Source organism: Chanodichthys erythropterus, chromosome 10, assembly GCF_024489055.1.
Source record: "Chanodichthys erythropterus isolate Z2021 chromosome 10, ASM2448905v1, whole genome shotgun sequence".
NCBI lineage: Eukaryota > Metazoa > Chordata > Actinopteri > Cypriniformes > Xenocyprididae > Chanodichthys > Chanodichthys erythropterus.
Window position 1 is genome coordinate 34,002,844 of NC_090230.1, and position 27,045 is coordinate 34,029,888.

The 27,045-nt window shown below is 38.9% G+C and overlaps 1 protein-coding gene and 1 long non-coding RNA gene across 3 annotated transcripts; both read right to left on the reverse strand.

The window, feature by feature from the left end:
* Positions 1-19,274: 19,274 nt before the first annotated feature.
* On the reverse strand, positions 19,275-21,282 carry LOC137029414 (uncharacterized). The gene is made up of 3 exons (XM_067399014.1): positions 21,077-21,282; positions 20,549-20,648; positions 19,275-20,459 (listed from the first exon to the last, which is right to left on the reverse strand). Exons 1-3 carry the CDS (start codon positions 21,175-21,177, stop codon positions 19,575-19,577), a joined length of 1,086 nt encoding a protein of 361 aa, XP_067255115.1. The 5' UTR covers positions 21,178-21,282; the 3' UTR covers positions 19,275-19,574.
* A 485-nt stretch (positions 21,283-21,767) lies between these two features.
* LOC137029415 (uncharacterized) lies at positions 21,768-26,606 on the reverse strand. 2 transcript variants are annotated; one of them, XR_010896292.1, is made up of 4 exons: positions 26,484-26,606; positions 24,164-24,753; positions 23,522-23,672; positions 21,768-23,234 (listed from the first exon to the last, which is right to left on the reverse strand). It is a non-coding gene; the product is annotated as an uncharacterized lncRNA (long non-coding RNA). The 2 variants fall into 2 exon arrangements; XR_010896291.1 differs by having other exon boundaries at positions 21,768-23,344.
* Between the last annotated feature and the right edge of the window lie 439 nt (positions 26,607-27,045).

Below are 27,045 nucleotides of genomic sequence, written 5' to 3' on the forward strand. Positions count from 1 at the left end.
CTCATTTATTTAATAATTCACTAAATTTTATTATCACGGGAAATAACGCGGACGATATCTGAATCAGTGTCCGTCATTTTGCGAGCAACTGGTAACAAAGAAAAATGTCACGTCGCAATTTAAAAAATATTACCATTTTAAACCAAGAAGGCAAGCCAGTTGATATCACACAAACAATGTGCAAACTTTGCGTGAGAGTTATGCAGGTGAAGTCCTTGCCATAAATATATGTAGGGCAGATTCTAGGTCTTAGCGCTAGTTTATGATAACCATTTTGAAAGCTTTATATTCTAATCGCTGAACACATCAGACACACTTTTGGTAGAATTCGAATGCCTTTGCGTTATTCAGCCTGAGGGTGGCGCTCTAATGATGATTGACAGACTTTAGTACACACAACACACAGAATCATAGAATTGTAGTATTTCTGCTTCCGAATTTTGTTTTAGAATAGTTATGTAGGAATTAGAGTGAGGAAAAAGTCATGTATATTTTCAGACAAACATAAACAACAGAACTACTACTATAAAAGCTATTAACATGAGCACGTTTAAATTAAAGGTACGCTACTCGACATAGGAAGAACAGACATGCCAAACAGTTACTGACCTGATGCAGACACATATCTGAAGCGTGACTGATATCGTCTTGGTCTGGAGCGAGGTATGTTTAACGTGGAAATAAGCGGGGCAGCCAGAAATCTGCCACAATGGCTCTCTATGAGAGGGTGCTGCAGTTCCATTTTACACCACAGATTTACATAGGAAAGTTGTGTGGCGCTGTAGAGCTGGGATGGGCCCTGAGACCGGCTGCCCCCCTTAGTAATATGAATACATGCCTGTCGAATCCATGTGCTACATTAATATATCCTGCTCACTTTACGACTCAAATCTGAAAAATATTTGTTGCAAAATGCTGAACACATTTATAATTTATTATTAATTCAGTGTACATAGCGGTAGGCCTATATTTTAGGATGAATATTTTGGTGAGGGTCTACCACCTGCCCATACAGAGCCGCAGCTGCAACAGAAACTGAAAGTAAAAACTGACTGAGCTTTTGCCATCTGTCGCTGCGTTAACGGCATATATTCTGTTAATTTATTTTCTTGATATTTCTCTTGTGGTCCATAGTGAGGAAAAAAAAAACGAAAATATTTCGTGTTAAACTAATTGTTTTTTAAATGAGGAGTATCCAACTAATCTTTTATTATCCTCACTCACAGTCAGTGATATGCGCTATGATACTGCGGAGCAAATGAATTACAATATTATTTTAATAATAAAAGTAGCATAATAATAAGAAGAATTTAATAACCCTGCGTGCCCCGTCCGAAATAGGCTATGCCACTGTGAACGGATAAACGGTGTTCAGGCACGGCATCAAAGCGTTAAACTGTTTTATCCAAATCCACACTCTCTGAATAGTGGCCGCGTTTTTTGTGACTGTCTTTCCGCGCTCACGGGCGATAAGGCCCGCGCTCAACTGTGCGCGAGACAGAGCGACGGAGCGGTACCCGGGGGGGCAATTATGGGGGGCATATATATATATAGGCTACAGTATAGAAACCTAACAGCATTTTCTTAAATAAAATTGCTTTCAGTGATGCACTGAATGTTAATTATGTCTTCACATTCTACGGGTTTTTTACATTTTTTACATACACTGAAACAAGACAGGTTGCTCTGGCTGAAGATCTGCCAGGTAGAGATAGTCACAGAGGATACACCCAGCCCTTAAGTCAATTCCTGAATGAAAAAAAATGTTCTACTTTCACAATCACATATTTTCAGTGTATGCAAATTACAAATATTGTGAGTTTCACTAACAATCTTGCTTCCAAGATTAAACAACATATCTGACAAATCTGTATAGAAGACTTGCATTAAACAGACAGTTCACCCAAAAACTTAAAATTCTGTAATTTACTCGCCCTCATGTAGTTCCTAACCTATATGAATAAGATCTTGCTTCCATTGTCCTTTGATTCACATTTTCATGCATATCGTGTAAGAGTAGACAGTGACTGGATTTTACTCAAACCTGGAGATGAGTTGGATCACACATCACTTGACACATTTGATAACCTGTATGTTGGATTGAGACATTTTGTATAAATGCTTGCTGATCTTTGGCAAGGTCATATGAAAAGGATGTTTAGTGTACAAGTATTAATAGAGAGAATTGTTGCCAAAAATTAAACTTGTCATTTACTCACCCTCATGTTGTTCCAAACCTACGTGAATTCTTTCTTCATTTGAACACAAAAGATATTTTGAAGAATGTTGGTAACCAGACAGTTGATGGTAGCCATTGACTTGCATTGTATTTTTTTTTTTTCCTTCTAATATGGAAGTCGGTGGCTACCATCAAATGTCTGGTTACCAACATTCTTCAAAATATCTTTTGTGTTCAAATGAAGAGAATTCATATTGTCGTTTTTCATACGGTTAACAATACATTAGCACTCGGAGTGGTAGGATGAATTTCAGCAATCAACAGCACGGCTTTGACCTGTGAATGAAGACCCTGAAATGGTTTTGTTAGAGACAACATATATTTACACACCACCCCGTCCAGTCCTCTTTGGGGTGACAAAACCTGTGAAAATTCATTTGGTGTGAGGGTTATCCAGGGCTGTTCAGGGCTTGAACCCATGATATTCCCTCATTTGGCAATATCATACATAATTTAATTTTATTGTTATGTTATTTTCTTTGTTGATTAAATAAGTAAATAATTTCTTATTTTTACACAATAATATAAACACTCATCCCACCTTCAACATGTTAACAAACACAAAACATTACATTTAGAACAGAATCAGTTCCACTCAGTGGAACTCGTCATGACATGCTGGAAAGAAAAGAAAAGTTGTGTGTGGTAAACAGGACGAGTTTGCTTGTTCTGCCTTCCCAAGAAATTTCCTGTGCAGGTATGGCATTGTTTCATCCTGCCACAATAACCAGGTCAGGATTATTAGCCACAATTCATCCATGACCATTATTTCATTAGGCATAATTCATATAATGTGCCCATTTTAGAAAATTTTAATACAGCCGTTTATGGCATTTTTCTTTGCTGCACCATTACTCACACACACACACTCACACACTTTCACACTTTTGTGTCTCTGGCCAGAGTATAATTTTTTTTTTTTTTTTTTTTTTTTTTTTTGGTCACTGCATCTGCAAACAGTGAATTGAATGGGGAACATATATACTGTTAAGGGTAGAATACCACCAAGTCAAATCGAATAAAACTCTTTCGACGATGTTGGAAATTATGAAACAGGCACTGTGGAATTCCCCGCTCAACACTGTCCAGGTTTTTTTTTTTTTTTTTGGAATGATTCAGCCTAGGCATGCCACAGTTAAGAGGAAAACATTCTTAAATATATTTTATCATTCATCTATGTAATAAAAAAGTATCCTTTTTTTTTTTTAGTTGCTCATGAGCTGTATTAAAAAAAAAACTGGAGATCTCATAATTTTGGATCCATGATTAACCATAATCATAATCTCTGATGCCAGCATTTGTGATATAATCATTTTACAGTTTGGGATTTTTTTTTCTTTTAATAAATAACCAAGATGGAGTGACTATTATCATGTCTACCATCCATATTCTATTTAGAGAACTCTGTAACACACGTCTGTCCTGAGAGCTGTGTCTAAACTCTCTTCATTGCACAACATTCTCTAAGTCTAAACCCAGTTTTAACTGAACGTGAGTCAAGCAGAAACTTAACTTCCATTTCATAAAGGGTTGGACTGGTGCTTATTAACAGAAAAATGCAGTAGGTTAACAAAAGAAAGAACTGCTATGAGACTATTACCAATTTGTAAGTTGTGATGACAAGTCTAATTTTGAGGCATTTTCTGCAGCGATCACAGTATAGGCAGTACCTGCATCCACGCACGAGGAAGAGATGGATGTCCCCCCACTCGTATGGTCAGTTAGTCAGTTGAGCCTGTTTGGCAGTTTTAGTGTCTTTCTTCATCCAGAACCTTGGGTCTCTCAGTCTGTAATGAGGACCGGGTGGAGCATGAGGTTGGCTCTTGTTTGTGTTGGGACAGCTTGTTCTGGAAATTGTACACTCAGAGAATGGCATAAATCAAATTGACCCCACATAAATTGTCATCACAATCGAACATGAGCAATATGCTCTGCTTTTACTTATTTTAAGAGTCTCATCCAATTGACAACAGCAGTTCTGTTTTTTATTTTAATAAAGCAAGCAAGTTCTTCTTTGCAAAATGCAGAAAAGAGCAAACTATTCTAAATTATCTGAACACATTATAAATAATCCTCACAAATACATCAAAATCGAACAAAACAAAGGTAAAAATGTTATTTCTTTACTCAAATCAATTTAATTTTAACTTAGTCACTCAATCTTGTTCTCATTCAACACAATGCAAAAGTTATTTCCATTAACACATACTAAAATTCTCTACAATAGATAAAATTTCAAGCTGTCCACCAGGGATTATGAATACATATTTCAGACATCTTCAGATGACAAATAACAGGATATAAAAAAAAACTATATTTTTTTCATGTATATAGTATTTTTCTTTACCCTTTACCCTATCTGAGACAATGCATAAAATAATAACAAAACAAAAACTACTCAGCAGAATTATCTAAATACAGTTGTACATATTGTATCACTAAAATTTGGAAAACAATACTTTGAAGATAGCAGCACACTCAATCTAACACAGCTGAGACAGAACAGAGCAGAACAGGAATTTGGTTCAAAACTAACTTCACCTCATCAAAGTGACTTGGAGGAAATATGGCAAATAGCCATTAGTTGAATTTGTAAGCCTTTTTACAATCCAATCCAATCTCCATTATAAGACGGACATCCACATACAAAAATAATTGCTGATGTGCTGCTCTGCTTTGACACCCACTCTGACAAGATCGAGTTATGTAGGAAATTTAAAAAGTTATTTAGCATTTTAGGTTTTAGTGCTTTGCAAGGACTTCAATACACAAAAGAACAGGTCAATATAACTTCATATATTATATAAAACACTCAAAATACTCACTTTGTGGCTAAACACAATGTTATATTTTTTTATATGCAATAAATCCTAAAAATGTGCACAATTTAAATTTATGCTTTCTGGACTTTCCACAAACAATTTCAATTTTCTCTTGGTTTTAATTTTAAATATTACTATATTATTTATTTGCTTAATAATTCAGCAAGGCCAGTCTACTGTTATCGAAATTGCAGAGCCCTATTTAGAAGCTTCCACCTTGAACACGAGTTGACTTCACAGACTTTCAATAATCCTACCGACACAGTCTCACCCGAAAAATACACAGGGTATTGATATCAAACAACAATTATCATCCTCGCAGTATGATACACAAATGACTTCAAACAAACGAAAAAAAGAACAAAAGCACATCCGTCTACTCATGATGCTCCCTGTATTGTTAATATACAAACTGCACTTCGCTAATGGTGCCCAAAGAGCGATGATAAGTAATAAAATCAGACAAGACAGGAATCAACAGCAGACTCATCTCCCCTCCACCGTTTCTCTGCCGAGAAAGCGAGCGCAGAATGGAAAACATCTCAGGTTACGTATGTAACCATAGTTCCCTGAGAACCAGGGAACGAGACTCTGCGTTCAATCACGCTTTGGGGAACGTCACGTGACCCAGGTGTCTGAAAGCAACTATCCAATAACTCCAATCCTTATTGGCCGGCGACAGCCTATGACGTCATATGGCGCGACCCGGAAGTATAAAAGGAGCGCCTGGAGAAACAGAAGACATCCATCGTCTTGAGGGACTGTTCTGCAGGTAGGCAGCCCGAAGCATGGCAAGGAAACGCAGAGTCTCGTTCCCTGGTTCTCAGGGAACTATGGTTACATACATAACCTGAGACGTTCCCTTTCGAAAGGGAACTTCAACTCTGCGTTCAATCACGCTTTGGGGAACGATGTACCCACGCCGCCATGCTTGAGGAGAGTGCATGCCAAATAATATGGCTGACAAACGTCAAGCAGTTTCGAAGGAAACGCTTAGCAACTCACCCTCGGGTCACACCAGGCTGTCAGTGACAGCATTCCCTATGGCCAACAGCCCAAGCTGAGCCTACAGAAGGCCTTCCAGAGAGAGAAAAGGCCTAATAAGGCCGCTAGAGGCATCTGAGACCAACTTTTCCGCAGACAAAGTGGTTTCTTTAAGGGAATGAGGCCAGGGAACCGAAGGGAACCCCGTCCAGTCACTAGAGGGGAACGAAGTCACCCCCAACGCCACCAGGGAGGCCGACCTGGTCTGTCATAGGACAAACTTAGTCTTGGCCAACCCTGTCTGAGTACAGAATCTCCATAACGCATTCTTCATAGAAGAGAGCAGGTAAGAGTCACTGCAGAAAGGCAGGAGCAACTCAGACCCACACGTAGAGACGGGCATCCTGGAGAGCAGAACTCAGCTGAGTGCTATGAACCCTCCTATTGAGGGGAGATCCACTCATCCTAGGATCTACTCAGTGCTTAATTAACGCACTGAGGAGGCTGTGCGCTAGAGAACCCTGATACAGGGGAGCACAAACCAGCCTGGGGCTGAATCTTAGGAGGAGGCCTGATTAAGGCCTACCACCATGATCAGCTTAGGGAGCTAAGCACTATTACAACATAACCCCAGAAGGGAAGTACAAAGCTCACCTAACAGGTAGACCATGCAATGGGCACATACTCATGGAGGCCAAAGAGGAGCCTACAGCATGATAGTAGCTATAAGTGAAACAGAAGTATATTCAGAAAGTGGCCTGAAGTGGCCACCCTGAACACCTGTCTTGCTGCAGCAGACAGGTAACTTCAACGGCAGCATAGGAGACTGCAAAGCGCCCGCATGATAATCTACCCAACACAAACCAACGAGCAGTGCACTCAGTAAAAGCACCTTTTTACTCTTTCAAGCAAGAGGAGTACAACATACGCCAACACATAGTCGAGGAAGGCCTGTGAGGGCCTATCACCTCAACAGACACGTGGGCATCAGCTCATGGCAGTGTTCTTAGGCACCGAAGAACGATAAATAACCGACACCAAGGAGGTTAAATATCATCTGGGCACTTGGCCAACCGGAAGTGTATATACAGGTTCTCAGAGAGAAATACACGTCAACATATACCACTATGTTGAAAAAGGCGGCCCATAGGGCCTAGCAACCTTTAGACATATGGCATAAGTCCAGTGGCCATCTCTAGGAGCTTTGAATAGATCCACCTTAGACGTCTAGGTGGCTATTAGCTCAACTAGCGTAAGATCAGGCTCAGGGAGACGGATGCAATTCAAACCAAACCTCAGTAAGGTTTAACCACAGCATACACCCTGAGGGGCTAGCCACTCAAAGTACTCGGAAAAGCACCATAAATTCTCACAGCAAGAAGAATACGTAGCTGAACTCCAAATGCTACACCGGAGGCCGAGAAGAGGCCTGCCTTAGTAAAAGCTAAGCTGCCATAACCAGTCCACCCAAAAGCCATGTATTTAGTATTGAAACTTCCTCAGAAGAAATACATAGAACGCTGCCACCCAACGTGAACAGACCTGATTAGGGCCTATCCGTCGAGGTGGGGAGTGGCCTTTTTAAGGTGGTCAGGTTTTTCCAAAGCATCCTGCCAACAAATCAACTAAAAAGGAGGCCTAGTGGGGCCTACAATCTCAGCGACAAGTGGCGTTCAGCCTTGTTTGCAGAACAAAACACAAACTGTGCCAGCATGTGAACTAGAAAGGAGGCCTGTTGGGGCCTACCATTCTAATGACACGTGGCTTCAGCTCGTGAAATGCTGTAAACTATGTGAGCAAACTATGATCAGCTAACAGCACTTGTTAGAAAAACAATTGCTAACTAGAAGGAGGCTAATTAACCATAAGAGCCTACAATCAAAGATATATGCAATATAGCTGTTAACAAGATCACCAAAAAAGGGAGTTAATAGAAACCAGCTTTTCTCAAAAAGTGGTTCTATACTACCCTGAGTATGCAATCCAACAGGTGATGCACTCAGTAACACCAATAAACCCAGTGCTTCCCACACATAGACTTTACTTGGGCGGGCCGCCCACGTATAATAACGACTGCCCAAGTATATTTTGAGACACATTTTTGCTTTTATTATTTTTATCCTCTTAAACTTTTATATCCGCAAGATAAAACCATCCGTGATCGATAAACTAGTCGTTTCGTACCTGCTCGTTATGTGTGCGTCAGAACAGTTTACTCTCTAACATTCCCACGGGCGCTGCATTTTGCAAAGTCACAAGGGGGCGCTGTTGCGCTTTCTACAGGCTCGCGCAACAGTGCTTCAGACTGCTTCAAAGTGATTCTCAATCAATGAAAAGCGCAGATTTATGCCAAGCGATTGCTAATGAACTCAAGTTGATGAATTATTACCAAGTTTACTTCATGGCCTTTATATAAAATGTTTTAGACGATTGTAAGAATCTAAAGGATCAGCCTGCAATAGTACAGACATTTCAAAATAAGAGTCCCGGTGTATTTCGGGCTTGTTTATAATTAAAAGTCACACGCTAAGTTTTTTTTTTTCTTTTGGGATTATTGATATTTTGGTTACACAATAAATTGTATTTAATTTGATTTCCATTTAATTCATGGTAAATTATTGTAGTCTTCCCCACAGGAAGAAAAGACTTGAGAACATTATTTGACATATATTATTAATTTTATAAATTTTACTAGTAAACTCTGTGTCCCATTCACTGAGAGAGACACTATATGACAGCAAGGAGAACATAGGAAAAGGTGAACCATTTAAATGCTGTAATTATGCATAATAATGCATAATATTAGTATGTAATTAAATGTAATATGCTATGCAATTAAAATTAATTTCAATAAATAAAAATACTGTTAAAAATCACACATTATTTGTTTGTCACATGTAGTAGACCATTTTTGTGCCGTGGGTAATAGGAGGATTTTTCGCCCGGCTACCACCGCAAGTATATTTCAAACCTGTGGGAAGCATTGAAACCTACTAATGGGGAATATAGGTCACCAGTGTCTCCAATAGCAGCTACATGAAAAAGCCTGCTATTACGGGAACAGGTGCTAACCTGTGGCAGCATAAGTAAGCTCACATACAATGTAGGGCAAAAGTCTAGAACTTCAAAGCAAATGCAGCGCTTTGATGTATATGCTGTTTTCAAAGAGGAAAATAATTCTCTCCATACAGATTCTCAAATCTGTACTGAGCCATAGAGGACGAATGCTAAACCCCAGCAACGTCAACTCAAACTTGATTAAAGAAACAAGTGGCTCAGAGGAAAAAAAAAAAAAAAACACATTTTCCCTAGCATAAAAGTTCTAGAAAGTGGGGCCTTGCACACACAGCATGACTTATCTACGCAAAGATAAGAGCCTACCACCTGAGATAACAGCATCAGGAAGTCTAAAAACAATCTATAACCTAGCTGTTAAACTCAACAATTGCACCTACAAAGGCTTCACCTTCAAATCTCATGAAAGAGAGAAAGAAAGTGAAGCTCACAAGCAAACAATGTCAGGCGGCCGATTAAGGCCGACCTAAACATGCATAATAACTGAAGTGACGAGTGCTAACTCAAACTACCCTAGAACACAGCAGATGAGAAGCTACTCTAAAACAACAGGTGGCTAAGAGGCGGCCATTTTGTGGCCTGCACACTAGCCAGCCTATCAACTTCAGTTTGCCCAAAAACCCCTTACTTTTTCTGACTGCATGCCCAGAAAACTATACAGGAAAATAAGGTCTTATTTTAAACACATAAAATATAGACCCCCCTCAACTCAAAGACCGAAGACTCCTAATGCTCCTATTTTACATAAAATGGATGGAATCTAAGGATCTTTTAAGCCTAAAAGATCCTCTTACTATCAAACAGAAACAGCGGGCTGACATAAATAATCACTATGGGCCCAGCCATCAGTCTGACCATAAAAAGTATCTGAGCATGAATTATGTTTATATATATATATATATATATATATATATATATAAAAAATCTCACACACACAGGAGGTGGAAGAAGAGGAGAGGGTAGATATAAATCGCCCTATGTAGCTGGGGAATCGATTACAAACGCAACAGTGTTTACAATCGATCACCCACCTCACTCTCGCTTCTTCCTCCTCCCGTCTGTCTGGGTTCAGATACAAATCTGGACGGCTAGGGGTTTTTCCGTGCCCTCCCGATCTCAAAGCGCGTCCCAAACACACAGCAGCTCCGCACACACACAACAGCCAGAGGAGCGCTCGCGCCGGACGCGATGACGTCAAACAGAAACGTCATCGTCATCCAGTCATCCCCGTCAGCCGCAGGGAAGCCGAGAGAGAGACAACTTTCTCAAACTTCCCAACGAGCTCATCTGCGAGCCCTATGATCGCAGCCACCGTATTGCCTCAGCACAAACGGGGCCAGAATAATCAGGCACAGATACAGACACCTCTTCCCTCGGGAAGAGTGTCAAACGAGAACGGAGCGTCCCGAAAAGGGAGACGCTCACAGTAAACAACAGACAAACACAGACAGCGCCCTCAAGCACTGTGTATGCGCGCTCCTCTCCAGACAGAAAAACGCCCAGAAAATGTGAATATAAGTGTCAAACCCGGGGACACGGATAAACACACTCTCTTGAACGTTTGTAAGGCATATAAAAAAACCCTACAGAGTTGGTATAGTCGTAATCAGACAGAACAGGACCGAAGGACGTTTAGATGTTTTCTGTTTCGCCAGGCGCTCCTTTTATACTTCCGGGTCGCGCCATATGACGTCATAGGCTGTCGCCGGTCAATAAGGATTGGAGTTATTGGATAGTTGCTTTCAGACACCTGGGTCGTGACGTTCCCCAAAGCGTGATTGAACGCAGAGTTGAAGTTCCCTTTCGAAAGGGAACCGGGGGAATGAAGCGCATGTCTGACATGAGCTCTTGTCAGTGGCGTAGCAAGTCAGCCCCGGGCCCATATGCAAATTTTTGCAAATTTTTTTTAAAGGGGGGGGGGGGGGGGGTCTTATGTGAAAGAGTCCCAGGACTTTAATATAAATAAGATATTATCACTAACATGCAGACAGAAATGGTAAAAACATTTATAGGAATGATAAAAACGGCTTTTCAACACAGTCTACGTTTGAATTCGACCGATTCGACTCTTGCTTTGGAATTTCAGAATGATAGCATCATTTCAGATGCAATGAGTCGGTCCGAAGATTATTCCAGTTATGAATTAATTATTCTGTCTTTTTTAATGCACGTTTTATTCCTAATAAATTTACTACAAGTTTCTTCTTTAAATATTTTTCCATCACGTTTTATGTGCATTTTATTTCGCTGAATAAAGAGTATCCACACCAACGAGTGTACGAGTTACATTTATTCACATCTTGTGCAGTATCTTAAAATGTGCAGACGTAGTCGTTTTTTCAGAAAACTAATATGGCTCATTTAAAATTCTTACATTACTGCATGCATAAGTTTTCAGAAAGCGAATGGTCAAATACAGTAGATCATTGCTAAGACATGGCATTGACCATTTTATGGTCCATTTATTAAGATTCTTAACGATTTTCAGTATATTTAACATAGATAGACTATACAAAGTTATTGACAACATTATTTCTATTATACTTCATTTTTCTGAACATGTACACGGGTTCTGTCGCGCGCACAGACGCGCGTGCGAGCCTTTGAAAGTATTTAGCTGCAGAAAGACGCGTTCGGCGTGTGCGCTGCGCACTATCTAGTGGACTTTTGTTTTCAAGCACTCAATTCACTCTGTTGTACAGCATGGGCTGTTGCAAGACAGGTGCAACAGCGTGGACCGCAGCAGGGTGCTGAAAGTGGGCGCCGCCTCGTACAAAGATGCCGACACCGGCTGCATGTGAGGCAAAGCCGTGCACCCGCTGCACCCTGCTCTATCGAAACGTGCTAACTTATCGAAAAATGCTACCGTAGAGACCTAGGGCCTCATGTACAAAGCGTGCGTACGCACAGAAAAGTGCCGTAGGCTACGATCATTGTCACGGCGGTCCACTAACAATTTAGGCCTACTTACAAACCCACCTTTTCTTGTGAAATATTGGGTAACATACTGTCGACCCTTTGCCTCTTTCACTTCTCTTGACTTCCAGATTTTTGAGGCATTTTCACATCCTCTGTCAAGTTGAATCTGCCGGGCCGGCGCTATAAGTGAAGTCAAGCTGTTTGTGTTGCCTTGGTTACTGGATACAATTTGGGCGGACTGAACCATTTTATGATAATCGAGAGGGGGAGAGGGGCCCACGGACGTTTGTGTTTCCTAAACAAATACATTTTTTGACACCAGGAAACAGCAAATAGAATAATTTAAAGTTAATAATTTTTACTATCAAATATTTTTTTTAGCACCACAATTTTATTGGGGGCTTCTCTGGGCCCCCTCTTAGTCATGGGCCCCGAGAATCGTCATCGTTTACCCCCCCTTTACAGCGCCCCAGGCTCTTGTCATAGTGTTTCAAATGTTCTTTTTTCATATATCATGGGGTTAAGAGAAAGTTCACATCTGCGACAATAATAATACTATATTTGTACATATTTCACATTTCACATGCAGTTTCATTGCAGCTTCAAATTGTTCTACACGATCCCAGATGAGAAATAAGGGTCTTATCTAGCGAATCGATCGGTCATTTTCTGAAAAAATACAACCGTTTATGCTTTATAAACAAAATATCGCCTTGAACGTACTTTCCGCTTCCGCATTCTTCATAACGCTTACGCTGAATGTTCTACACCTTCCCTATTCTACTTACGGAAAAAAACGAAACTGGCGCCGCGTTCGTTCCGTAAGTGGAATAGGGAAGGCGTAGAACATTCAGCGTAAGCGTTATGAAGAATGCGGAAGCGGGAAAGTACGTTCAAGGCGATATTTTGTTTATAAAGCATAAACGGTTGTATTTTTTTTCGAAAATGACCGATCGATTCGCTAGATAAGACCCTTATTTCTCATCTAGGATCGTGTAGAACAATCTGAAGCTGCAATGAAACTAATTTTGACTTCAACTGTTTGGTACCCAATGAAGTCCACTATAAGGAGAAAAATCCTGGAATCCTTCATTTCTTTTCGACTGATGAAAGAAAGACATGAACATCTTGGATGACATGGGGGTGAGTAAATTTATCAGGAAAAGTGTATTTAAAAGTGAACTAATCCTTTAAGTTTATGGTTTAAAAGTAGCCTACATACTGGTATTCTACCAGAGCCTTTCACTAATATCCAGCTGAACCGATTCATCCAAAAATAATAACAATACTGTACTTCAGGTATATATAAAAAAAGATTAAAAAAAAACACTGAAGAGACAATTCCTTCATAAGCATTAGGCTTTGTGAGCATTTTGTTACCAGTTTAAAATACAAAACAGAGGCGGTGCATTTTTTTTTTTTTTACAATTTATTTTTAATCACAAAAGTAACAATTCTAAGTAGAAAGTACAGAACATTCTCAATTCAGTTTTATAGCTCTCATACTGGATATTCTGTACCCAACATTAACAATATTCAATTAACATGTAGAATTTTTAAATTCCTTCACAACGGGAAATATCATGGTCAATGAACAGTTAATTAATCAGTTAAGTGCTGAACACATGGGTAGTGCATGTTTTACAAGCGTTTAAACATAATGTAACAATTCTTGTAAGAGTATAAAATACAGAACATTAGCAACTCAATTGTAATTCATATACTGGATATTCTGTATTAAACCTGTTAAAAAAATATTTCAAATGAACATGTTCAATGCGTTACAATTCCTTCAGAGTGTAAATACAAAACTGAGAGCATCGTGCCCAATGAGCAGTTCATTAATCAGTTTTAAATACTAAACTCTCAAGCATTTTAACACATATCCTCTAGACTTTTTTTTTTTTTTTTTACACTTTTGTCTTTCTTTAGGGGTGAGTAAATGACAAGTTTAATTTTTGGCAACAATTCTCTCTATTAATACTTGTACACTAAACATCCTGTTCATATGACCTTGCCAAAGATCAGCAAGCATTTATACAAAATGTCTCAATCCAACATACAGATTATCAACTGTATGTGTCAAGCGATGTGTGATCCAACTCATCTCCAGGTTTGAGTAAAATCCAGTCACCGTCTACTCTTACACGATATGCATGAAAATGTGAATCAAAGGACAATGGAAGCAAGATCTTATTCATATAGGTTAGGAACTACATGAGGGCGAGTAAATTACAGAATTTTAAGTTTTTGGGTGAACTGTCTGTTTAATGCAAGTCTTCTATACAGATTTGTCAGATATGTTGTTTAATCTTGGAAGCAAGATTGTTAGTGAAACTCACAATATATGTAATTTGCATACACTGAAAATATGTGATTGTGAAAGTAGAATATTTTTTTCATTCAGGAATTGACTTAAGGGCTGGGCTCTCATAGTAATGTAGTGTTCAAGCTCCTCTCTGAAGATGGATGGCAAGAGGATACACCCAGCCCTCAAGTCAATTCCTGCAATTGAGAAAAACATCCTACTTTCGCAATCACATATTTTGCAATGTGGTAAATCAAATGACATATATTGTGTTTCACTAACAAAGTGACTATCTCTACCTGGCAGATCTTCAGCCAGAGCAACCGGTCTTGTTTCAGTGTACTGTTTTGCTAGGGGGGATTTTGCCTTGGCAAGTTTCAGCACATTTGGCAGAAGTCTAGTGAAGCTCTCTCTGAAATGATTCGGTCAAAAAAAAAAAAAAAAAGAAAAAAACCCATAGAATGTGAAGACATGATTAACATTCAGTGCATCACTGAAAGCAATTTTATTTAATAAAATGCTGTTAGGTTTCTATACTGTAACCTTTACAGATATATTTTCAGAAATGTTTATTTTCTGTGACAGCAATCGACATGTCTTCAATTTCACAATTTCCAAAATCATAATAGATTGCTTCCTTGTAACATTCAGGTGTTTTCAATATTCACTCCATCAGGCGTTCTTAAGTATGGGTACTTTCTGACTACATCCTCCACAGACAATTCCCTCCATGATTTCTTGACGTCTCCAGGAGAATGTTCGTGCCAGGCGGTCTTTGACAGTCGAGATGTCTGGATGAGTCTTCCGATACTCACTTTGTAGAATGTTCACATGGACCTCAACAGACATTGAATCCTCCCCAATACAGTTTCCTTTGTCAAAACAACAGAAACAGATAATGCTTATACTGTGACAGATAATGACAGAGATATGTGAAAAGTCTGCACACTCATTGAACAAGGCGTTTTAGATAAAAAAAAATGAAAAAATACACTGAACTGCATGAACAATGAGACCTAACGTTCAGTCAGTGAAAGCGTAAAGTGTATGCAAAAAATGTCTGTATTATCTGCTTACATTGTTCTGCACTACTTGAAACGCAAAAGTGATTAAAAGTTGAAAAATAAATTATGCATATAACAGTGGGCTAACATATTCTACACTAGCTGGCTTTTGACAAACTTTAAGATGCACTGGTGTATCTGGACTGCTTTGTATGGCCGAACTTCTTCAGCTTTGACTTCACTGTCACTGACAAGTGGTGCATGTTCTGGGTTAAATTTCCACTTTAGAGACATGTGCCAGGTGTGCTAGTAATAAAATTAGTTGCAGAACAGCTCATCGCACTCAATTTTTAATTTAAGATTGTGTTCATGACCAATAAAATTTAACTAGTTAACGTTACCAATATTTACCATAATTACCACGTGAAGTCAGCATAAAAATGCAAGACGCTTCAAAAGACGCAAGACGTGATAGTCTAGCCTGAAAAAATATTTTTAATTAAGAAAGAACATTTATCGGACAGGTCATGTAAGATTTTGTTGCTGAATTGAAAAATGTCGTTTAATTTGAGCAGATTTCGATATTCCACAGCAGACGGCGCGAAGCGGGAAAAACGGTTTGCACTGCCCAAGTCTGCAGGGGCTAAATGGCGATGGCAAGTGGAAGCATTTTACACAGCTTAATTGACTAAATGAACAAAATAACTCTAAAATAAATATGTGCGTAACCCAACCAGAAACAAACCATAACGTGCTTAGTGTAGTTAATGATAGCTTAAGTTATGTTTGTAATCGTTATCAATAGCTAACAGTAGCATTGCATGAACAGAAAAAAAAAAAAAATCAAGATTCGGTTACTTACCGCTGAATTTCCTTGCCTCTTCTCCGGTAATCTGTATTCCAGCTTCAATTATTTTCTGAATTGGTTCATCCGTAGAGAAAAACTCGACAAAGATGGACAATTAACCGAGATTTTCGCTCATTTCACGCATGGAAGAAAGAGTGCACTGTGCAACGCAATGGCAAGTAGATATCGCGCTCGCGCCTTCTAAATAGAAGAGCCAATGGCTGATTGGTAAAGTCATTGCGTCATCTCAGCAGCCGCTAAAATTCAATAGAATCTAGGCTTGTTCGACTTCATGCAGCTCTGCGCAGACCGATCGGCGGCTGACTTGAAGCAGTGCATGCCGGTTAGAAATTTTGTCCGACTTGATACAGCGCCGACGCCACGTGACTGTGACGTATGCCATCAAAGTACCGCGAGAGCGATTCGAGAGTAGCCGGAGAACTCAGCCAGCGCAGCTTCTCAAGAGCGGCTGCACAGGTTCTGATGACGACACAACTGATCCACGATTGGCTGGATTCACTGATGACACCGATGACGTGCGTTTCAAGTTTATTGCGACGACTTCAGTTTCAGAAATTCTCATATGGACTTTTAAATCAGTTCAATACGTTTTTATGTCGTCTTCATCTTATAAATCATATTTATTAAATATTGTTTTACTGTATTTACTTTATTGTTAATATAGAGTTTGTGTATGTTTATTTTGCATGACTTTCTTTTTTATACAGACCTTTTACAGTATTCAGCAACCTATTCAAATGAGCATTTTTAATAACTAAAATGTTAATCTTAAAAACATACAATCTAATGTGGTCATAAATGTATGCTCCTATACAAATGATACATAATACATTATGTTCCTCCATTTGTTTGGTTTCTTCATATTCTCTAGTTTATTTTGCTGTGTTTATACTTCACCTGCATGTGGTTAGCAAACTGCTAACAACTTGCTGTAACTTCAACTTAACAACTTGACAACATTCTGTTCATTTTCAAATAGTTGGTCTAAATCACAATATAAATCCAACAGAATTGTGCTTTTCTGTATATGAAAATCAATGGTGTTATGTTTAAAATGTTAAAAAGAGCTCAGCTGGAGGGTACTGTAAATCTTGTTGCTGAAACCTTCTTAAAAAACACATACCCACCAGGGAATTTTTTTATAGGTTACTTTTATAATTTTGTATTAGCAGAAACACCTATGTCATACTGCTAAAGTATATATCCAATATGTTATCTTGTTTTGGAAGACACCCTTCAAAACACCACTTATACACACATCTTAAACGCGTGTTAATACCATTAATACATAGAGTTACTTAATCACTAAATCATGAAAACAATGGAAGTCACTGATACAAATGTTGAGCCAAAACTGAAAGTGGACTTAAAATGGTAATTGCAATTGTTGCTAACTATAAGTAATGAATGGAACAGGTGTTGGCTATGGTCCCATGGTTCCTTAGGATATATAAAGAACCTGCATTACCCTGTGTAACACACAACAAAATGGACAACGTAACCATTAATGTGTTAGACAGCAAAGGCAATGTTGTCATGCTAACGGTTTCCAAGGACATTGCTGAAAGGATGCAAAATGGTAAGTAAACCACATGACTGTGAAATAATTACAAGTCACCAATGATTTGTGCAAGTGTTTTATTTATCATTTATTCCCCCAGATCAAATGTTCCTTTCCTCTGTCATGGAGAAAGTATCAGCTGTTGAAACAAAAGGTACACATTTACTTAATGAACAAGAATATACAGGAAATAATTCTTGAGTGACACTGACCACATCTCCAAACAGCTCTCCTCAGTGGCCCAGCTTGTGCTGCAAAGCTTCTCCAACCTCCTATTCCATGTCCCACTACCTCCACTAGATCGCCGGCACCACTAAACCTCAGTTTTGTGAAACCACCATCCACCAGCCAGTGCCCCATTACTACCACTAGGCCCCCTGTACCTCCTCCACCATCCACCAGCCAGTGTCCCATTACTACCACTAGGCCCCCTGTACCACCTCCACCATCCACCAGCCAGTGTCCCATTACTACCACTAGGCCCCCCTGTACCTCCTCCACCATCCACCAGCCAGTGTCCCATTACTACCACTAGGCCCCCTGTACTACTTACCTCCACTGTCAAGGACCCACCACCTTCCACTCTGCAACCTGGTGCAGTGTGTGGAAACCCTTCAGCATCCATTCAACCTTCATCCCCTTCCTTCCAGTCAGACAGGCATGAATCTCAAGGTATTGCATCAAATACTGTAAGGAAGATAAATGGCAATACTGTTGTTAAATTACATAATTTTCTTTGTTGATCTATTTCTCTCCTTATCCCCTCCATTTTACAGAAATAACACATACAATGACACTATTTCTACTGGACCTTACAAAAACTCATCAGCACCTTTATTTTCGGAACAAAATGGCATTCTATAAAAAAATACAAAACTTATTCTCACTAAAGGGCTACAACTTGTCAAGTGAGAAAATTCGAAAAAAAGCTAGCAAACATGTTAACTACTTATAAGAGAGTGAAAGACAGGCGCCGTGCAACTGGGGAAGGGAAGATCACCTGGGAGTACTATACAGTAAGTTGAAGACTGCTTTACTTTGTTTCTGAAATAACATTGTCATGTGTTACAAGACTGAAACATTGGTCATTTTCATTTTACATCCACCCCCACCAGCTAATGGATGAGTTATTTGGGTCATCGGGGATCGGTACTGCACCACCTGGCACCATTCACTCCACACCTCTGGGTTTGGAAGAGACCTCTTCCACAAGCAGGCCCACAACGTCTTCTCTTCAAGACCAGCCGGTAGGTGCTAGTATGGATGAACAGCCAGGAACTGCTACCATACAAAATGCAAACATCACAAGAAGGCAAAGACGACCACAACCCTTACAATTCCTGGACGCTTATGAAGAGCATGCAGAGAGAAGGACTGCTGTGCTTGAGTCCCTGGTAAGGCCAGATCTGGAGAGATGGCGGCGACTTAAGGAGAGGCGGAGAAGGTCCTTCGAAAAAAGATGGTGACCAGCTTGGGAACAATTATGGAGGAGCTAAAAAAATGGGGAAAAGACAAGAGCAAATTATGCATCTATTACAGAACCCACATGAACCCCAATAAAATTATAATCTAAAGATGTTATCTCTTTTGATTTACACCTTTCCCCAAAATGTCCTATGTTTTTTTTTCCCCAAATAACAATTTCTAATGACAAACTAATTTTGTTCAATAAAACAAATTTCTTTATTTCAACACAAAATCTGTTTGTTTGTTTTATCATTTTTTGAATATTTCTGAACATTCAAATCTTTACTTTTCATCTTTTGTTTTGTATGTTAACTATACACATACAAGTTAGATCTGGCCACAAATCTGGTCTCTATAATGACATGCATTAGTGTTGTGGGGTTGCTGGGGGTATGGTTCATCATCAACACCATCACTTACCACAACTACTTGATCACTGGGCTCTAAACAAAGATTATGCAAAATGCAGCAGGCTGAGACTGCTGAGCTGATATTAGAAATGCTTCTCATTTGCAGGTAATGGAGCCTCCTAAACTTAGATTTTAGAATGCCAAATGCATGCTCAATGACCACGCGAGCTGCATTGAGCTTTCTGTTAAAATATCTTTGCCTAGCAGACAAGTGGCCATTGTCTCTATAAGGCCTCATAAGTTGAGGCAACAAAGGGTAGGCAGAATCCCCAATTATGTGCATTCCCTGTGGAACAAGTGAATGAGGATCTTCTTCAAGAACACGACAAACTTCTGTGAATCGAAATGCTCTGGCATCATGCCAACTCCCAGGGTGACCCACACTAATGTGACAGAAGCGCCGCTGACTGTCACAAAACCCAGTTAAATTTACAGAATAAAACTGTTTCCTATTCATGTATGCTAGGGGATTATCACAGTGGGGTCTCATTATAGGAATGTGACACCCATCTACTGCACATACAGTGTTGGGGAAACCTGCTGTGTCAAACCCTAACTTTGACATCTTCAGCCTTTGACCTCTGGGCCAGGATATGTGGTGGGCCATGTATGTGTTAATATTGTAACAAAACTCATGGAGATGCTTGGCAAGAGTGGATTTTGACATGTTAAATCTATCTGCCACCCCACGATATGACTCCTGATTCACCAATGTCCAAAGGCAGGCAAGAACACTGTTCGTGAGTGGCAGTTTGGTCTGTTGTAAATTCATATACACAGGACCAAGGGTAGTGATGACATCCTGCAAAGGTAGAAAAATAGGTAATCAAGACAACATGCTAACACTTGTAATAGTTCAATGAATTTTATATTAACCAGTCCAGTACAAACCTCCACTTGTTCTCTGGAAAGCCTGAAATGACTTCTAAATTCTGAGAGACTGTAGAGAGGGACAACATCCTCCACAAAATTCTCTATTCTTGGAACCATTCTATATAAGAACAAGAGGAATTGTACTCACTATATACAGTACATGTAGCCTACCTGAACACACATGTAACATTAGTCAAACATTTATTATCAGTGTTTTATGTTGAATAGGTATTTTAATTAAATAATTAGTCTATACAGAAGTGTTAAAATTTGAGTAAAACTCAATTATTTATCTGTCAGAATGAGTCATTCTCTCTAATTAAACCAAAATAATAACAATTATTGTTAAAAGGCAAGCAACAAGAGCTATTGATTACAAAAAACACCCATTACATCATTGCAAAGACTTTAGACTTTCGATACAGTATTTTTATTCAACATATAATTTTCCAATTCTAGGTATAGGTCTAGTAACTTTAAAGCTAAATTGATAATGTGTCTATAATTTGTTTAAAAATATACTTTTTACATTTAACCTTTACTCACCTTCGTTGCTCATCGTGCTCAATGTATTGCAAAAATAATGGATTTTCTATTGCTTCCAGCTCGTCTGCGATCAAGTAAGCAAACGCCACGTGATCTGCCATGACTGACGTAATTGCAGCAAACTACGGGAGCCACAGCGTGTCCGACTTCACGTCTCCGTTTTCAGCTCCTCCCCGCCTGCACGCGGCTAATCTCGCCGATCGGTTACATCCAGCCGCAGCCGATGTCGAACACACCTTTTGTCTGCGGACTGCAAGAGGGGGGCGTAACAAGAAAGGGGCGTAACTTGTTGAGGGGGCGTAACTTGAAGTTGTCCAAATCACACAGAACCACGCGTGATGTCAAAGCAAAATGTCGGCAAGATAAATCGCTACAGAATCGTATTACTTATAAATGGTTTATTTAACATTATTTGTCGTACCGTGCCGTGGTCAGTATCGTCATATGTCGGCATGACATATTGCGATCTTCAAGCAGGAGATGGATGAAATATTCTGAAATGTGATGCCACCTGTTTCCTCCATAATTTATGTACTTTAGTTATTGACTGTGAAAAACACCGGACTTAAGCTGAACGATGAAACTGTTGTCTTTTTAATGCATTAAAGGAGAATTGAATTTTGTTTGCATCGTTTAATAATTTAATATGGTCACTTGACTATAAAATCCAACATAATTATGTATTCAACCTGCCATTTTTCAATAATATATATGAAAGTTTATTAAGAAACTTTTATTCCTTATATAAAAAAGGACGTCTGAATCTGAAACTTATTTCTTAAACTACGCTTAAATTAAATGACATTAAGCTACTTTTGAGGAAGTATTTATGAATTTATTTGTCAACACAGATGCACACACATTCACGTTGGTCACCGGTCTCTCTCCCTCAAAAAAAAAAAAAAAATCCATTCCAATAAATGTTTCATATTTGGTAACAAGTTACAGCATTAGGTGTCATGAATTAACAATGAATATTAATGTTTTACCATAAAAAAAAAGCACATAAAACATCAACCCAAATGTTTAAGACAATTTTTCCATTTCAACATATTTCATTTTGGGTAACAAAAGTTACAGTTACAGTTGACTTATTGTTTAAGCCATTTACTTCAACCTTTAAAATTAAAAAAAAAAAAAAAACAAAACAAAAAAAACAACTACAATAAGTTACAGCATTCGGTGTCATAAATTAATGAACAATCATGGTTTAAAGAACTGAATCTTGGTTACTGTTAAGGTTCAAAGTGGTTAAAGGGTTAGTTCACCCAAAAATGAAAATTCTGTCATTAATTACTCACCCACATGTCATTCCACACCCGTAAGACCTTCATGCATCTTCAGAATACAAATTGAGATATTATTTCACACACAAAAAGTATTCTTGTCACTTCATAAAATTAAGATTTAACCACTGCATTTATATCAACTGTTTTTCTGGAACTTGAATGTGGTAAATTCATTGCTTTCAATAGAGAATTAAAAAAACAAACAAACAAAAAAAACCGGATTTAATCAAAAATATCTTAATTTGTGTGAAGATGAATGGCGTGGAACGACATGACACGAGGGTGAGCAATTAATGACAGAATTTTAATTTGTGGGTGAACTAGGGAAAAATCAGGTACATTTAGTAATTTAGCAGGTGTGTAGCAACTCATGAAATAGCTGCACATATTGTAATAAGTATTACATTATTATTGTAACAATGTTCATAATGTAATAATTTTCTCAAAACCTAATAAAATCTTGCTCAATGTAATGATTACATTATGAGAAATTTATTACATTATGAACTCACCAAAAACATGTAATTTTCATAATTGTAATAGCTTTTTAAACAAAAAATATTCCCTTACAGTACATTTTTAAAAATCTAAATCCAGTGTTAAACTACCTGTTCCTATTCGTTGAATATTCATGCTATTATTATTCTTATATTTTTATTAAACAAAACACTGGTATTCCTTTTACAGTAAATTTTAAATATCTAATGTCTTAACCTGCCTACAAAATCCACCAGACAACAGGCACTGGAGGGTGTACTGGAGGGTGCACTGGAGGGTGCACTGGATAGTGCACAGGCGCTGGAGGGTGCACAGATGCTGGTGTTTGCAGAGACACAGGGACCTGTTGAGGCGTCAGCCAACCCACATTTCTGCACATGGTTCAAAAATAAATTTTGCCGAGTTATAATCCTTGCACAATAGCAGCAGTGATAATGATGGCTTTTTAAACATCCACCATGGCATCTGTACATTTTATACCCTAAAAACTAAGAGAAATTCAGTTTTACAATTTACTCATACATACCTACTTTATTCTTATGGTAATGTTCAAAATTAAACGTGTACACAAATTAACGTTGGAATAAAAAGCTTATCATTACTAGTGGACAATTTGTAAATTTTACAAGATCTGGAACATTTATTGAAACATAAATACCTCCGTGTTTAACAGCTGTCTTCTTGTGGGTTTGCATATGTGCCACAACATATGCATACTCTTCCATTTTGCTGCAGAACTGGCATTTGTAGTATGGGCCTTCAGAAATTGGATTTTTTAATATACCTTCCCTACAAACTGTTGGATGAAGCTGGAAGCAAATAAATTAAGATTTTTTTAATACATATTTTATTTTTTCCTCAAACATTAAAAAAAAATATATAATAATAATAATAACATTTTCCAAATAGAGTCATGTTCTCTAAAGGAAAAAATAACGTTACAAATAGAATGTTACAGATAGGGCTTAACGTTACCCTAATGTTAATTAATACAGCACATTGTAAACCTCAGTTCAACCAACCACTAATATTATTTCATTAACGTACAGCTAATGCTAAACTAATTTAATCTACAAGCAACGTTACGATTTTCAGCGGGCTAGCTAGCTTATTTATGCCCGCCAATAGTTGTTAACCCGCCAGAACCTAAAATAAAATGCTTACTTAACAACAATAAGAGAGAAAGGTTAAACTTTGATAGATATTCAACTTCAGAAACAATACCAATATACCTTACTACTGTATTAAAATGATTTATACACTTCAATTTCAAAAAGTTACCTCTGGAAAATATTCTTACCGTTGTCTCATTACGAGCAACCATCTTGCCGTTTTGACATCTCGCGTGGTTCTGTGTGATTTGGACAACTTCAAGTTACGCCCCCTCAACAAGTTACGCCCCTTTCTTGTTATGCCCCCCTCTTGCAGTCCGCAGACAGACCCATCTCCTAAAATTAGCTGTTATTTACACCACACGAGTCTTGATGTGAGATGAGGCATCTTTCTACAAATGATTTCATATTCTTTTAAACTGAAATTCACAATAAAATCTCGACAGAGTTCAGAGAAGCAGACGAGCAATAACATTGTCACAGGAGGAAAAAGAAAAAAAAAGATCTTCGTTGCAACTTCCCATGAGTCACTGCATTCCAGTCTCAGGAGGAAACAGTGCAAAGACGCAATCGGATATCTGTTACGTTTCCCAAACCTCCCCTGGACGAGCCGGGAGTGTGCGGGATTAGGGAGACTGTCTGCTGGACGGTGATGCGCGGCTGATGTATGATGTATGAGCTCGAACAGAGAGAGCAGGTCATCATTACTGTTGTTGGGAAGGTCGGGAGGACCCAAGTAGGACAGCAGCTCATCTGGGTTCGTCAGCTCTGGGAGAAGCTGGAAAACAAAAAGGGAAGTCTGGGGTTAAGAATCGGCCTATGGAAATACCAAGGACACTCAAAACTCTCAGTTTATAATCGTAATGATAAATACAACATAGTTAGGACCTAAAACTGTTTTGCCACACTCGCCAATGGCCGGTGACTTAAGAAAATTTACCAGCAATGAAACTATTTTTGCTAAAACAGGCAGTTATGACACAAACATTTTAGATATAAGTAAAAATTCATTTTCTCTATGTCTTTTGTTGTTTGATTAACAATAGAGGCACAGACAGCAGCAGGTTTATTAGACTGTTGTCACTTTAAAGGGGTGGTTCATTATGATTTCACTTTTTTTAACTTTAGTGTGTAGAGTTGCTGTTTGAGCATGGACTAACGGCTGGTAGGGACTACAATGAGCTTCTTCCTGGGTTGGTGACATCACTAAAATTTACATAAACCCCGCCCCTGAGAACACAACAAGAACTGCGTAGTTGTTGTAGTAGAGTGTTGTTGCCATGTCATCATTTACACCGGACTGCTTCACAAACGAGGGTCAATTCAATGCTGGATTTGCACAAAAGATTAACATGACGGCACATGCTAGTTGAATCAACTCCACAGCAACTACATAAATTTATCCACTAACCATTCAGAAACGTCCCGTTTCATTCTAAAAGTTGTAACTTCTTCCTGAGTCTCTCCATCAGTGTCTGACGTTTGAACAATGTAAGGCTGAACACCGTTACTGACAATCCTCGTTTTGGCTGCGTGAGATTCTCCAGCTTTGTTGTTGTTAAACAACCGAAGCACGAGCTATTAAAGCTCCGCCCTCTTTTGGGGAGCAGGCCGGGAGCAGCACATCATTTGCATTTAAAGGGGCATACAAAAATGGTGTGTTTTTCTCACACCCACACAGCGAATTCCCTTTTGCATCATCTTCCACTTAAATATATTCCAATGGGCAAGGCTTAAACTTTAGTGAAAATGCAGCACTGACCCGTCAACTGTCCTGAGCGTTGTTCACGTTCTCACTACATTGCAAAGCAGAAATGGGTGGTTATTTTTCTATAATATATTCCTATTTTAACTGTTTGCTGCAATGAAAATCTGAATCAGTGAACCTTTCAAGTAATCACAAGGCCTGAATGGAATATTTTTGCACTGATTTCGGGGGGAAAATCTGTGGAATGGTTTAAACTTAGAGTTAAGCCATGATCACACTAGATTTTGAGCATGTGAAATGTCTACGGACACTGCAACGGTTGTGATATGATGTCACACTCTGTGTCATCTTTTTTATGAACATAAATTCAACTTATAACAAATATATGTTGTTCTTCTAATTCAGCCAATAGGACTTATCCATCCTCTATTTTGTCAAAACAAACTCCACGAAGCCTCTGTGATAGTTTTTATTTTGCCTCTAGAGGTCGCTCTCATACTGTATAATGACAGCGGACCATTCTCAACCACTCCAGCAACAGACGCAACCAACAAAAAAATATCGGTATGGATTTTTGCCAGTTGTTCCAGCAATCAGTTATCAGTGCCGATTATCTGATAAAACCGATCAATTGTTCGACCTCTAATAGATGGACAGACAAACAGACAGACAGATGGATAGCTAGACAGATAGATAGACAGACAGACAGACAGATAGACAGACAGACAGAAGGACTGAAAGACGGATAGACAGACTTTATCAATCCCTTGTGGTAAAATTATATTTACAGGCAAACCCACCTGTCCTGACATCGGGTGTCCCACAGGTTTTTCAGGAGTAAGGAGCCCACTCGGTAGGTCAGGCTGGTATGACAGTGGGGTGGCCCGGAGGCAAACTCCCCAAGGGTCGGTGTGCCGGGGGCATTGGGAAAGTCTGAAAAGCCTGGTTGGTTAGAGTATCCTGAGCCACTTGAAAGATATGCAACAATAAATCAACTGGAGGTCAAAATGTACTTCATCTAAATCTATTATAACTCCAAAGCAGAGTATTCACTAATAAGATGCTTACTGAAACATTTTCATAAGCACATAAATGCTTTTGTGGTCCCTTTGAGGCCTTTACAATCAGATGAGACAACTACCTTGGCTGAGTTAATCAGGTGTGCTGCTGGTGCCACCTTGTGGCAGAGACTGGTAGGGCAAGGAGGTCAGGCCCAGAGCTGCAGTGCGTTCCAAACAGGATATATCGCACTCCGAAGGGCACTTTGGAGTTAAAATAATCATGGCCGCCATGTTGAAGGGTCGTTCCAAACCGAAGTGCTCAAAACTGGCCACTTCAAAGGGCCCTTCGGAATGAAGGATT